At 45.8% G+C, this 15,085-nt stretch overlaps 1 protein-coding gene across 1 annotated transcript in view; it reads left to right on the forward strand.

Moving 5' to 3' along the window:
- The window catches only part of Anxa13 (annexin A13), a 52,867-nt gene extending 38,353 nt beyond the window's left edge, over window positions 1-14,514 (forward strand). The window contains exons 6-12 of the mRNA XM_027946141.2: window positions 2,460-2,493; window positions 2,598-2,677; window positions 4,105-4,173; window positions 4,574-4,675; window positions 8,580-8,655; window positions 11,864-11,976; window positions 14,395-14,514. Coding sequence (XP_027801942.1) covers window positions 2,460-2,493; window positions 2,598-2,677; window positions 4,105-4,173; window positions 4,574-4,675; window positions 8,580-8,655; window positions 11,864-11,976; window positions 14,395-14,514 — 594 coding nt within the window. The remainder of the gene's footprint in view (window positions 1-2,459; window positions 2,494-2,597; window positions 2,678-4,104; window positions 4,174-4,573; window positions 4,676-8,579; window positions 8,656-11,863; window positions 11,977-14,394) is intronic.
- The last annotated feature ends 571 nt before the right edge of the window (window positions 14,515-15,085 follow it).

A 15,085-nucleotide genomic window follows, 5' to 3' on the forward strand; every position in this document is an offset into this window, starting at 1 on the left:
TAAGAGACAGCATCAGTGGTTGGGGCAGACAGCAAGATGAGGAGTAGCACTCTGATGCTGGACGTTCTCTGAAGCCTGCAGTGCTAGCCACCTGACACTCCGTCCAGCCCAGGGCGCAGGCTCAGCCTCTCCCCCCAGAGTACCGCCTGACCCATGCTATGACTGTGAACCCCTCTTCTCCACACCCCTGCACTCCTTTCCTCCATTTCAGGTTCAGATAATGCCTCAGAGGTGAGTTAGCACCCAGCCCTGGTGATGCCCACGGATCCATGGTCACACCACTTTCCCCTTTCATGCTGCCCTTCCCAGAAGCCCTAAGGTCCCAGCCGTGAGGTGCCCAATGTCAGGGGCAATCAGCTCCTGCCTTTGTGAAAAAGGTTAATTTTCTTATTCTTTTTCTCACCTTGGCCTGGTTTCTTTAAGGTCCAAGCAATAAGCAAAGCCTTTCTCTTAATCAAATAGGTCTGATGATAAAGAGAAGAAAAGGAGAGAGAGAGCAGGCGCCAGGTTGAGGCAGATCCTAGTGGTGGGCTGGAAGGGGGCGGGGGGAGCTGTACCCCACTCGTGGTCAGCAGCCCCCATCTCCTGGTCGGCCCTCCCTCCCACCATCAGAGCCCAGCAGCCAGCTCCTCACCTGCTGCCCCCACCTGCTGCCGCTCATCACTGCCCTCTGGCTGAGGGGATGACTGGGGCAGCCTGTATGGTCCACTGCTGGGGCCAGTGTAAACGGAGGCAGCTCCTGAGGCGGCCACGGCAGAGACATTCAATATAAACCATCCCTCTCAGTCTGCACCCCGGGACTGCACTCCTGATGGCATCAGGTGTCCCCTTATTTGACACAGCAAAAAAACTAGAAATAACCTAAACAGCCATCAGTGAGTGACTGGCTAACCTGTGGCCTGCAGTAGGATGGAACACTTTGTGCCCTTTAAAAAACAAGGTGACTGTCTACTTATGAGCAGAGCTTGATCCTCCTAGTCACTAAGTAGTCAAGAAGTGGGTCACAGAATGATAAGGACCGCATTCCACCTCTAAACACTCATACTCAAAAATTCCTATGTTTTCAGCAGCACCCTAACTCTATGCAAATGCAAAGGAAAATGTTTGGGAAGATTCACAGTGAATTTTATATATATATATATATATATATATATATACACACACACACACACATGCATATATATATATACATACACACACACACACACACACACACACACAGGACTGACCCCAGGGGCACTCAACCACTGAGCCACATCCCCACCCATTTTTATATTTTATTTAGAGACAGGGTCTCACTGAGTTGCTTAGCACTTTGCCATTGCTGAGGTTGGCTTTGAACTCACGAGCCTCCTGTCTCAGTCTCCTGAGCTGCTGGGATTACAGGGATGTGCCACTGCTCCTGGCCCATACTGAACTTCTAACACTGGCTATGTGGGTGGGTGTGAGACTGTGAGATTGGCCAGGAGGTGGAGAAAGGCTGAGCTGTGATATTTTTACCTTTTCATTTTTATTTGACATGAAATCATTGTACACACTTATGGAATACAGTATAGTGTTTTGACACATGTATACAATGTGTAATGATCACAGTTGAATAACTAACATATTCATCACCTCAAACATTATTTCTTTGTAGTCAAACATTCAAAATCCTCTCTTCTGGCTCTTTTGAAGTATACAATATATTATTGTTAGCGGCAGTCATCCTGCTATTCAATAGCACAGGAGAACTTCTTAGTCCCATCTCATTATAACTTAGTAACTGTCCATCAATTTCTCCCTCTCCTTCTTCTCCCCTCATCCTCAGCCTCTGGTAGCTGCCATTCCACTCTCAACTTTCACAAGATAACTTTTTTAAATTCTGCAAACAAGTGACATCATGAAGTATTTGTCTCTCTGTGCTTGAGTAGTTTCCTTAACATAATGTCCTCCAGGCTCGAGCATGTTGTCACAAATGATAGAAATTCATTCTTTTTTTTTTTCTTCTTTCAGTAGCATTTTATATAAATCAAATTATTATAACTGACACAGAAAGACATAAAATGCACAAATATGAAAAAACCACATCTACCAAATTTTCGTTTGTGCAAGTTTGATCTTAAAAATTTGTTTTAGTTAATTTTGTTTCTTTTCTTCAACAATAAGAAATTCATTCTTTTTATGGCTACATAGTATTCGATTGGGTAAATACAACTTATTTTTTATTCATTTTCTTATTGATGGACACCTAGGTTGGTTCTGTATCTAAGGAGAATATATGCATGTGTTACTGGTGTGTTTGAAATGTCTGCACGGAGAGGGTCCCTTCACAACTCAGGCAAGTCCCACAAGGATGACTATCTTAAGACGTCAGGAAGACACCTGTGTCTGGAAACAGTCACCTGCCTGGTCTGTGGGCACCTGCCTTTTGCTGATTGACTCCACTTGGACACTGATTTGTTTTAATTTTCTTCCAGGAAATCGGTGCCATCAAAGAGGCTTACCAAAGGCGTAAGTGACTTTTCATTCTGGCTTTGGATAAGGTCTGTCCCTTTGAAAACACTTCCAGGAACTGAATTGTCTGCTTTCTCCTCTCCCTTTTGCTTCTTCAAAAGTATTTGACAGGAGCCTTGAATCAGATGTCAAAGGTGACGTAAGTGGCAACCTAAAGAAGATTCTGGTGTCCCTGCTGCAGGTAAACTGTTCTCACCTATTTTACCATCTGAGGAAATAATTCTTGGCCACATGGTACCTTGACAAGAAAGGTAAACTAGATAAACATTTCCTTCTTTTATTAAAAGTTGTCCACCCTTGCTCCATCAGTCCAGGGACCAGGAAGTTATCCACCTGGGATTTCTCCTCTTATAACAACCTGCCCAGTCTCGTGCAGTTTGCAAAGCCTTTGGGTGACTGGATTAGCTCATTAAATATAACCACTTCCCTTGACCAGTGAGGAAAGTCAGGCCTCCTGAGATGGGGAACCTGCCTGATTCACAACCAGTAAGACCCAGCCCAGGAGCAAGACCATCTGACCCAAGCCAGGCCCTTTCCACACCACACATCTGCACCTACTTCTAGGATGTGCCCAGAGTCTAGGCCTGTAGGAACTGCTGTAAGGAACTCCACCAGGGCAGCAGGGCTTTCAGAAGTGGCCCTGCTGGAACATAGCCCTCCCACTCCAGGGTCTCCAGGTGGGTAGCACCTGCATCTCATTCCCAGCCATCTACTTGAACTTCATACATTTCCTCCATTTCATTTATCCCACTGTGGATAGACTGACAGAACAGAACCAAAAAATTAGGCATCAATGGCCGCAGGAGGGTTGTGTAAGTTTTCTCCTGCTGCATAACGAATCACCACAAACTAAGCAGCTCAAAACAACTGAGATCTACTTCTCACCCTGGCCACAGGCCAGGAGTCCAGGGATGGGTTAGCCGTGTCCTTTGCTCAGGGTCTCACCAGGCTGAAACCCAGGTTTGGGCCAGGGCTGCCATTTCACCTGAAGCTCAGGGAGAATTCCTGGTGTTCTGTTCCCTTCCCTGCTGTCAACCAGAGACTGCCGTTGGCAACCAGAGGCCATCTGTGGCTCCCTGCCACATGGCCACCAGGAATAGTTTACAGTAGAGCTGTGGGGTTTCTTCCCGGCCAGCAGAAGCTCATCTCTCTGACTACTCCCATCTCTCACTTTTAAGAGGGTCCTGGTTGGGTTAGGCCCACCCAGAATGACCTCCTTTTTGATCCACTCAACTAATTATGGACCCGAATGACATCTACAAAAATCCCCCAGACCATCTACCATCACATAACCACAGAGCGACATCTCTGTTTCCACTGTTGCACACTCAGAGAAAGGGATTCCATCAGGCTGTGGGTCACTGAGGTCACTGCTGTCAGCCTGCTCTGAGGTCAGTGGGGTTCCTGACTGACGCTGATTTCTACAAGCAAGCATTTGCACAGAAGTGACACTGTTTATCAGTCATGCCCAAAAGATGGCAGCAAAGAGCAGGCCTTGACGCTTTGCCAGGCTGAAGGGTGCTTCAGGCCACTCCAAAATCACCCTCACATCCCAAGACGGTGGTCCAGCAGGAACTCGAGTTAACAACAATGTATCGATTTTTCTAGGCAAATCGTGATGAAGGAGATGAAGTGGACAAGGATCTGGCTGGTCGGGATGCCAAAGATCTGTATGATGTAAGTGTGCTCATGTGCCAGTCTCCACAACTTCTTTTGTTTTTAAATTATGAGCATTGTTTTCCACAAACGTTTTCTTATTTCATGCACATGGGAGTTACTTGGGAAATGAGTGTGACCTTTAAGAAATAAATATGTGCTTACATCTATTCAGATCATATATAGGGAGTTGTTCCTGTTCTTATACTCTGGGGCTAACCTGGATCCATTTGGGAACCAGGAAAGGTATAAATAATATAAATATATAATGCATGTTTGTGGGTTAGATGCTCAAAGTGCTTAGTCAATCCATTTGACTTCTATTCAGCTTGTATTTTAAAATTGCCTGTAAGTAAGATCTCATCACAGCACTGAATATGCGGTCTTTTCACAAAGTCCTTTTCAAATTGTTTGCTTCCAGGCAGGGGAAGGCCGCTGGGGTACTGATGAGCTTGCCTTCAATGAAGTCCTGGCCAATAGGAACTACAAGCAGTTACAAGCCACCTTTCAAGCCTATCAGATTGTAAGTAATGAAGTACTGAGGGGAGAGGGCTCCCTCAGAAACTCTCCTGAATTATTTCCAAAGGAAGCCAGGACCTGGGATACAGAGCTAGAAAATCACAAACAATAGTAGTTTTCAGTGGTAAGGGGTGGGGTAAGGTCCAGGATGCTTCCCCTCATCCTGCACAGGACAGCCCCAAAATGGGGTGCTAAGTCTGAGATACCCTGGGATACCAGGGACATGCAGAGTGTTATGTTTAGGAGCAAAACTTAAGAGTCCAGGGTTCAGGTGCAAATGCTGGTTCTACCACTGGCAAGTGACCAAACATCTTCCACCCTCTTCTGTAAAACAGGGACCATGAGCATCACCACCCAACCCTCATAGAGCTATTTGTAATAGTTAAAGAAGACAAAGGCTCAGAACAATATCTGACAGGTGGTAAGCTCTATTATTGGTGGTATTATTCCAATTTACAGCTGTGTTCACAGTGTACCTACAACTCTCCAGACAGACATGAGATCCCTCATGAAAAGACATGGATAAATTTTGTTTCTAATCTCACGATTAAGTTAAGCCAACGAAGTGAGTTAGCTATTTCAGAGTACTTAGTTCTAAGCCCTTCCCTTAAAAGCGATCTTGAATTGGCAAAAAAAAAAAACTTTTTTTCTCCTATTTTATTTTTGTAGAGTGCTTTTACCTGTTCAAAGCACTTCTATGCCTTGTGTCTCATTTCAATTTCACGACAATATCATAACTATAATGTAGGCTGAACAGCTGTTGTGGCCTGTAACTGTTGGACAGGGCAAGTCCGCCCAGTGAGGAGCCATCTGTAACTTATCAGGACCACACAACAAGTCAGTAGCAGAAAGTGGATGAGAGCTCCAAGCCTCCCCGGCCCAAGCGCCTACCTCGGCTGGAGCTGGCTGCTCCTCACTCGAAATAGCTTTTCCTGGGAGCTGCTAGTAGATGAAAAGACAATGAGGCTTCGGAATTTTATCATTACTGCATGGAAGCCTTGAGGGGCCCCTGCTTTCAAATTGTGCCCAGAGTCATAATCAAAGGCAGCCAATTGAGCAGCCCCTGCTCTCAGTGCCTGCAGGCCTCTGGCCTCTGAGTTGGAGGACCTCTCGGTGACCATGGTCCTCTTCCACGTGATAGAGGCCACTGATGGAGTTTCCAAGAATGGCTGTCATTGGTGATCACCAGAGAAATTCCCACATGGGAGTGAGTGTGTGTGTTGTGTGTGTGTGCGTGCACTCTGTATGAACTAGTGACAACCTGAAAGGACGCACTCTAGGTCAATATCTCAAAGTTGATTCCAAAAAAGCAGCATCAGTATCACCTGAGAATTCAGTCTCCACCCTGGACTCACTGAACCAGATTCTCTGGGGTTCCGGTCTAACCAACTGCAGGACTTAACAAGACCCGAAGGTGATTCTGAGGCATGATGAAGCTTGAGGAGTTGGCCCTAGGCCACTAGCAACAGAGTCTGGGGCAAATTCTTAAAGGCCTAACTCTTCTCAATTATGAAGTGGGGTTAATGGTACCCACTGCATAGGATTAGTAAGGATTAAATGAATTCACGGAAGTAAACATTAGACAGTACCCTGCTTGCTGTACACGCGTGCTCGATAAACATTAGCAATTGTTAGCACTCTCCCCATTTGAACCAACAGGACCAAAAATCAGAGCAAATCTTCAAAGGAAATAAAGCACCCTACAGAGTTGCTGATTCTTGACACAAAACCAGCTCTAAAATGCTACCTGTATATTCTAAAAGCCTTGTTCAAATATCATTCATCTTGATCTTCATTGCTTATTTTTTAGAATTTACCCTGTTCTTAGAACCTAGGTTCAATACGTTTTTGATGGTATCTGGCCAAGAGCACCAAGACACTTGTATGAGATCACTGGAATGTATTATGTATTAGATTGTCATGGCGTACAGTTGAATTTTAATTTTTGGCACAAAAACTCAGGGTTTTGTCCTTTACTTGCCCTCTAAGCCTGAGTCTTAACTTCTGACATGCTCAGCAATCCAACCCAAGAAACAGAACCTCTCCAAACTGGTACATCCTGCAAGATTATTCCAGTCCCAAGTTTTACCAAACATGAAACACACAATCACAAAGTCAAAGTTAGTTCCACAACAGGGCTCAGAATAAATAGGTTACACACATGCACAGCCCAGCCCCACACCTCTCCATCCTGAGCCTCACCTCTTGGCCCTTCTCTTTACATTCCTAAGCCATCAAGAGCCAGAATGGCCCTCTGTCATCAAAGCCAGAATGCAGGGGGCTCCGTGGTCAGCATACTGTTAATTTGGAGGCATCCATTTTAAAAGAGAGATGTGTCTCCCTACAGGCACTGCTACCTGTTTAACTAGTCTCTGAGACTGGTTTGGAATCCACCCTTGTAAAGTGTTTTTTTTTTCTGAGATCAGAAAACCTGGTTCTGTCCAAAGAGTCCCCTAGGAATTAGGTATTGAGATAACTAAAGTGAAAAGTGGACACAGGAGAGTCTCAGTAGCTGGGCCCGTCCATTATTCCAGACTCTGTTCCAGAGAGCCCAGGGAGATGCTCCTGCAGCCTCCAGGAGGGCTGGAGCCAGCAGAGAAAAGAAGGAAGTAGCATCTCATTGCAGCATGTGAATAGAGTCCCCAGGAGTTGTGCAAGGAAGAGCACTGAGGTTCCGGAACATGGCATCAATGTCCAGGACTAGTGTGGGGAGCCCACCTCCACCTTCCCAGACCAGCTGTTCATCTGCCTTTATCTGTTTTGTGGGCTGAGAGTCTGTGGAATATTGAAAATCACTCCCCTGGCCTGGGATTAACAGTAGAAACAGAAAGTGGTTTAATGTGAAGATTTTTTTTTTAAGTAAATACAGATCTGTGTGAACAAAAGGTTGTCTTGAAATTCAATCTCAGTCTGCAAAACAAGAACTCTGTTTCTGGGAAAGTGATAGGCATCCCTTCCTACCAACTTCCAGACCAAACCCCAGAAAGTTGGGGGCAGGGACAGGATTGAAAGGCCCTGCCCTTTTTACTCTGGACACATTGAGGCCTGTGGCTTTGCAGACATGGCTGGGGATCCAGACCCCCATCCTCTCACATATATTGTGCTTGCATCTCAAAGAATATTTTGTTTACCCTTGTTTCCATAATACAAACCATCAGCTCCACTAGTATGTACTCAAAGGTCCCAAGTATTTATAGGATCAATTGTGCCATATCCTGAAAAGATCATTTCTAAGAAAAAGGCAAAGTGCTCAAATCCTGCAAAGAGCTCTCCTTTCTATTTGCCTGCCCTGAGCTTGGCCCTGGCTGTATTTGTGTTAAGGAGAGTCACAATTTACTCTAACTTTAGCTTCTGTAAATATTTGGAAAGAAACCTAATGTGCAATGCTGTGCAGAGTGACATGCAGACCAGTGGTGAATATAAGATCATCTGCAGTCACCCCAGAGCGAAGGAAAGTGGCATTCTGATGTGGTCAACCCCGCTCTGTCAGGAACATTAGATCATGTCCCCATCATGAACTTCACGGCCTCCACTTATTCCACCCAAGCTATAAGTGACTGACTCCCAGTTCCAAGACAAGGAGACAAGGGAGATGCAGGTCAGATTATTATACCAGTCTCCTGGGAACTGGAAAAGATGAGAAATACATTGGAAGTTAAAGTACTGTAGAGTGTTACAGTTTGGGTCCAGTATGGGTCCCCTCTGAACTAACTCCTTAGCAGTAAGAGCTCCTCTCAAATAAGGGGCAGCCACCCCCACCCTGAAGAGCAAGAGCCAGGACAGGAGCTCCCTACAGCTGAGGCACTAAATCTGGGAGAGTTTAGCACATCATTTAGAGAAAAGACCCAAGAACTCCAGGGCCAAAAGCAAATTCTAGAATAACAGCCAGACTTTGCTTGTCTCTCCAGCTCATCGGCAAAGACATAGAAGAATCCATTAAAGAAGAAACATCAGGAGACTTGCAGAAGGCCTACTTAACCCTGGGTAAAGTAAAGTTAGGAGGGTCCCTGTCCTAAGTGAGGCTTTCTGAAGCTGGCCTAGGAGACTGAGTTCTGCATGCAGGAGGATTTCAGGAATGACATACCTAAGCAGCATCTGGCTTAGGTGATGCTGTGTCTGTCCCGCAGGGAGCTCTGAAATGGGGATGGTCACAGTGGAACAAGGGGGCCAGGTTTCTGCACACCATGTCAAACTGTAATGGGACCTTTGCAACCTTGGGGAAGTCAGCAATTTCTGCAGAGGGCACCAGATGTGAGCAGTCAATAAGCAACCCCTGGAATGCATGCCTCAGCCCTGAAGAAGACATCTCATTGTGCACCAGAATGTCCACTGCAGTCCTACCAGGGTAGGGAGTCCTAAAGAGCATTTGTCAGCAGCCCTGGATCATGATCTAGTCTCAGGTGGCAGTATGGGGCTCAAATGACACATACTCAAGAATACCTAGTTTAGTATCGAGACAAGTTTTTACACATGCCCCATGGCTGGAGGGTTTCCTTTCCATTTGATGCCCTTCAACATTCAAAGAATGAGTTCTGTTTAAAAGGGAGGGGAGGGAGACTAGATCTTGGCTATGCCAAGCAAACCCCAGGACCTTCTCTCCAGGTGTTGCCCAAAGACAGGAAATAGCAGAGAGATGGGCACAGGGCCGTGTCTTGCAGGCTCCCTTTTTCTTTCTGCAAGCACTGGAATGAAGGCATTGTCCATTGTCCACACTGCTGTGGCGAGGAGTCCAGGGCACCAACCCAAATGGCATGAAGAATGGAGAGACACATCCCCAGAAGAGGAAGAACCAAACAAGCAGTCCTGGAAGCTCAAAAATGTGCTCCAGTTGCCAAACTTTACTTGAGATTTTTTTTTTTAAACAATGTCAACAATTGGGGATTTTTCCCCCATCCATGCTCATTTTGCATTCAATTAGCAGGACCTCTACTGTGATGTGCAGAGGCCTAAATGTTTCTAGTATTATTCATGACCACATGGACACACAGGAGCCCTAGTGTGGACGACTGTCCTTAGGGCTTTAAGGAAGAGTCTCCTAAGCAGATGGAAGCCTTTGCAGATGGAGCCTCTATTTCAGAGGCTCTAAGGCCAGAAAAATAGCAGAGTGCTGTCAGAGGGTGGTCCTGCAACCAGTCAATGTTTTAACATCTACTCAGCACCAACCTGAGTACAGGGGTTGTGCTAGGTACAGGGATCAAAGGCAAATAAGACCCAGTTCTTGCTCTTATGGAGTTTAATATCCATAGTGGATACACACAAGTCAACAGATTGGGCTGTAGTAAAGAAATGAACAATTAACAATCAGAACAAGGAGAGTACAGAGGAGGGAAAAGTTAATCCCTGGGAATTGGGAGCCAGGAACTGCAGGAGTTGAGATATTCAGTAGAAAAGCAAAAATAATTAGAAAAGACCTTGAGAATGAACCACACAAATAATAGAACATGACTCCACAACTCTAGTTTCTAGACATTCCTCACCCTGCCCCCACCTAACTCCTAGAAACACCAGCTTATAGCTACAATGTAAAAAGAGGGGCTCTACCCAAATGACTCCCACCATGACCATGGGGCCCAAGGATCACCTGCCTCAGAATCTCCTGTTACAACAGTTTCCTGAGCCCCTTTCAGGTTTCCCGTGGAGAAACCTGGAATGGAATGGAGCCCAAGAAGCCACACTTATAAGCTCCCCACAGCTCATCTTGTGTCCCCTGCTCTTTGAGTGAGGTACAGCACAGCATGAAGAGTTGGCTGTCCATCCTTCCACTCACCTGAGCAACTTGACCCCATGCTTCCCTAGCTATCCCGCTGAAAGATTCCTCCTGCTGCTAACAGCATAAGCTACTCCCCAGACACAGATTATCTGCACTAAAGATGGTGAAAGTTTTCTTGCCAATCTATTGGGAAGAAGGAATGTGAAGGAAGAAGACCCTGAGTAGGTTCAGAGCACGCTGACTCTGAGCCCATGATGGTTCAGATCCATTCATGCTGCCTAGAGAGGAAAAATTTGTCAATAGCTCCAATTGCCTGGGGACCACAGTGAGTCTCAAATACGCTGCTCTTCAAAGCAGCATACAGGTTTCCACCAACAACCACCCAGGGGCTTTTGGACTGTTCTTGGGGTAAAGAGACCAGACATCTGGGTTGGGCTTTTCTTTTCCACTAAAACTCTGGAGGCTGACATGTGGCCTATAAAAGGAGACTGACACTCCCCCCCCACACACACCCGCCCCCCTAGGCTTTCCTTCCGTAATCCTGCTCCCCCTCCCTTGCTCAGAAGCATCAGCCACACAGATACTTACCTGGAAAACAAGAGCCCCATTCCAGGCCATATTAAGCTTGCATGGTCCACATGTATGCGGAACTTATTATTCATACTAACATCAAAAAATTAATCTAGAGAAATGTTAACAACCCCAAGAGTAAATAGCTTATTGCTCTTAAGCATTAGTCATGACAGATGTATATGAGCTGGAGGAGGAAGGAAAATGGTGATTTAGCCCAGGAATAGAGAGGCACCCTGTCGCCCAGCTGATGCTTAGAAACCACACTCCATTCATCTGTGGATGGAGCAAAGCTGGCAGGCAAGGGGAGGTCAGAAAGAACACCGAGCAGCACCCTGGGAAGGCGACCAATCATCTTACCAAGCCTACATCCAGGTCACTGGCTGAGAAAGTCATGGGGAGCCTGGAGAAGGTTCAGAGGCAAGGCTTCTAAAGGTGGTTGAGCACAGGAAAGCAGCCCACAGACCTGAGGGGTCAACCTGCGAGATTACGGATTTTTATTACACAAGGTTGCTGGCCAGCCTGTGTTGCCCTCAGAGTCCTGCTCCGGCACCAGAGATTTCCCTGAGATAGGAACAGAAATTTCTGCAGGTGAGACCCATGCACCCCACAGGACAAACCTGAGGATGACGCCCACCCCAGAGGGCCTTCAGGAAGCAGGATGTGCTCTTATTCTGCTGAAGTGCTTTTGATCTGGCTCTGGTTGAAGGCCCTGGTATCTTGACCTGGGGAATCTTCCAGATCTCATTCCAAAACAATGTGACATCAGCTTCTTCCAAACTTCTGTCTCAGGGGTCAGTCAGCTCCAAGGGTTGCCAGGGGCCACTCTGGGCCACTCCGGGCCCTGGTAGGGTTTCCATGTTACCCATCAAATTGTGAACACCACCCCTATCCTTTTCTCATCCTGCCCAGTGAGATGCGCTCAGGACCTGGATGGCTATTTGGCCGACTGTCTGTATAAGTCCATGAAAGGTGCAGGGACCGATGAGGAAACGCTAATCCGCATCTTGGTGACCAGGGATAAGGTAAGACACACTCCACTCCAAAGAGGCAGCTGCACCTTCTCTTTTGCCCACGACTGATGTCATGGACAAGTAGTTTTCAGTAAGGACCTATTTACAGGAAAAGCAAAACAGAGATGGTCCCTGCCTTCCCAGAATTTGTAGAAGACTGTGCTCTGCTTCAATCTGTTTCTTTTTATAAAAATACAATAATGATAGTTGCTTCTATTTTTGTCCTCTGTGGCTCTGGAGAGTTCGTGGTACTGTGTGGAGGGGAACTTACAGAAGCTACGCCCAGCTCCATTTTAAGGAAGCCAAAACAGGGACACTGAAGGAGGTTGCCCGGCCACAGAGATAATAAGCAAATGACTCCCCAGTTCCTCAGCGAGCCCTTTTTAAATTGAACACACCATAGAAGCACAATTTTTGCACAAGGAACACTTTAGCCTAAGAGTGTTTCTCAACCTTTTCCTTATTGTCCCCCTAAGGATCTGGTTCACACACTTATTTTTCCTAATTGACAACCTCCCTCCACCAACCAAATGTTTTTTAAAACCACAGACAGTATTGTTGATCCATTTATGTGCCGTTTGAATTATTTATTTCCAGGAATAGCAATGCACCTTTATACGTTAAAAGATTAAGGGTCCTTTTTACCCTTTAAGGACCAATTTTTGTCCCCTGTCAAAGAATGTACGTGTCTAAGAAAGAAAAGGGAATGAATTGCCAAAAGGTTGGGAGCAGCTGCCAAGATGCCGAGCTAACGCTTCAGGACATCAGGTCACAGATAGAAAGGGTGTGACGTCAAGGGGAAAGGGCATTCTCTGCAGTGGCAGCCCTGGAGGATGAAGTAGAACAAAGCAGGTGAAAACCACAGACATCTTCCCCCTAAAAATTGACAAAGGGAGAGGGAGAAGTGCCAGGCCAAATCTTGATCCACGCCTTTTGACAAATACTTAACATCTGACGCTGGTTTTAAATAAAACTTCGCAGCAAGACAGTTCTTTCGTTTTTTCTTTCTATTCCTGGAATATCTCCTCCCCCTCTCTCCCTCCTCCTCCATGACTTGTCTTTTTTCCTAAGTCTGCTTCTCTCTCCTCCCTCTCTTCTCTTCAGCCTCTCTGCCGCTCTCCTGGAGTGCTCTCCTCCTCTGTCCTCCTTAGAAGACTTCCGGCTCTGGCTGTCTGGCTCTTAGCAATGCATCTCCCAGCCCAAGACACCAGAGGTCTCGAGGTTCACAACAGAACAGACCCAAGGTTCTGAAAGAGCCCCAGGGAGATTGGATCCATCCAGAGTGCCTGTCCAGGGCTCCATGTTCACACTGACCTAGACCATGGAATGTTCAGTTCCAGAATGCTCTGTCCCCTCTCAGTATTGACCAGTGTCCTGAGACAGTTTCTCCTGGCCACTTAGAGTTTAGCCAGATCCTTTAATCCCTCACAGCCACAACAGAGGTCCACTGAGCCCGCATCCTGACCCACACCTTCTCACCCATTCCCCAGCACTAAGTAAGGAGCCAGACAGGGGAGCAGGGGACACAAGCCATCTGCCTCCAACAGTCCCTCTCCTCCTGCTCAGTGTCCACTTCAAACAATCCCTCACTCCCCCACCTTCTCTCTCTCAGTTCAGCCCTCTAACTGGGGCAGAAGGATAAAGAATCAGATACCTGAGCCACGGTTTCTAGGTTCGCAGTGCAAGGCAGAGCCTAAACCAAAAAAAAAAAAAAAAGAAAGAAAAAATACTCCTGGTTACAGAGGGCTCTTTGTTTCTTTTATGAGACTCATTTTCTTCAATCTGGAATTATATCTTTTCTGATGCACGTTACCTCCGTCTTAGCTGGAAGGAGTCCTTAGCAGAGTGATCTTCTTGGCTGTTTTCCTCCTGAGGTCTATCCTCATCCACAGCACCCAGGTTTTTAAGCTTTAAACTAGTCCTACAAATGATTTGAATTTTGTTGACAGGTTCTAATATCCGTGCTTATCCAGAGTATAAGGGGAAAAAAATGCTTCATCTGAGGTTTCCATTATGATAATTTCCTTTGTCTTCTACCAAGGGTTAGCAAACTCTGACCTATCACCTGAGCGGGGCCCATCACCTGTTTTTGAACAATCCTGATATCCAAGAATGATTCCTTTCTAAATCCGAACACAAATAACTTGAAAGAAAACTCAAAAATAAAAATTCTATTCTGTAACACATAAAAACCATTCTGACGTTCAGGTTTTGGATTCCATCAATACAGTTTTAATGGCTCATACAACTACATGCAGACACCTCTGGGGAACTGAACTCAGCTTTCCTTTTCCCATCCACAAAATGGAAATGATGATAGCCCTACCCCTAAAGGCTGTTTAAGGCAAATGAGTGTGAGGGCTTAGCTGACTGTTCATGGGGAACATACTATCAATGCTGGGGTCCCCCCTTCCATTATCTTTCCTACAGGTGGACCTACAGGGCATAAAGGCCAAGTTCCAGGAGAAGTATCAGAAGTCTCTCTCTGACATGGTTCGCTCGGACACCTCTGGGGATTTCCAGAAATTGCTGCTGGCCCTCTTGCACTGATCTAAGCCAGAGCATTAGGAGGAACACAGGGAGAAACTGCCTTTATCAAGAGCACATTCCAAATCAAGCTTGAAAACGGGACCATGGCACCAAAACCCCTCAAGTCCTGGTTTGTTTTCTTGGCATCTTAAGCAGCTGAAAGGCCAAAGCTATTTACATTAAGAGCAACAGCCTCAAGACACTTGGATGGGTCGTCTTGAATGCTGGCTTAGCCTGTATCTAGGTTGCCTCCTAACCTTCCTTTAACATGGTAACTGAAAGCTTTCCAAGCACAAATAAAATCAGCAGTTGATAATAACAATAATAATAATAACAATGATAATAATAAAATATAAAAACCCTATGCATTTGTAATAAAATGTTAAGAATACCTATCACACAAGAATGTGGGAGTGTATATGGTTCCAGTAAAGACTGAATGGTTATAGTACAGGGAAGACAAATTTAACCAATTTGTTAATTTTCCTTCTGAGTGCTCAATTTCAAAGCCTCAATGTTAATTAAAGTTGTGGATTATGCCTAGTCAGTTGCTTTTCCAAACTGGCTTGAGTAGTTTGGGCTCTTGTTCTGG

The sequence above is a fragment of the Marmota flaviventris genome, chromosome 15, assembly GCF_047511675.1.
Source record: "Marmota flaviventris isolate mMarFla1 chromosome 15, mMarFla1.hap1, whole genome shotgun sequence".
NCBI lineage: Eukaryota > Metazoa > Chordata > Mammalia > Rodentia > Sciuridae > Marmota > Marmota flaviventris.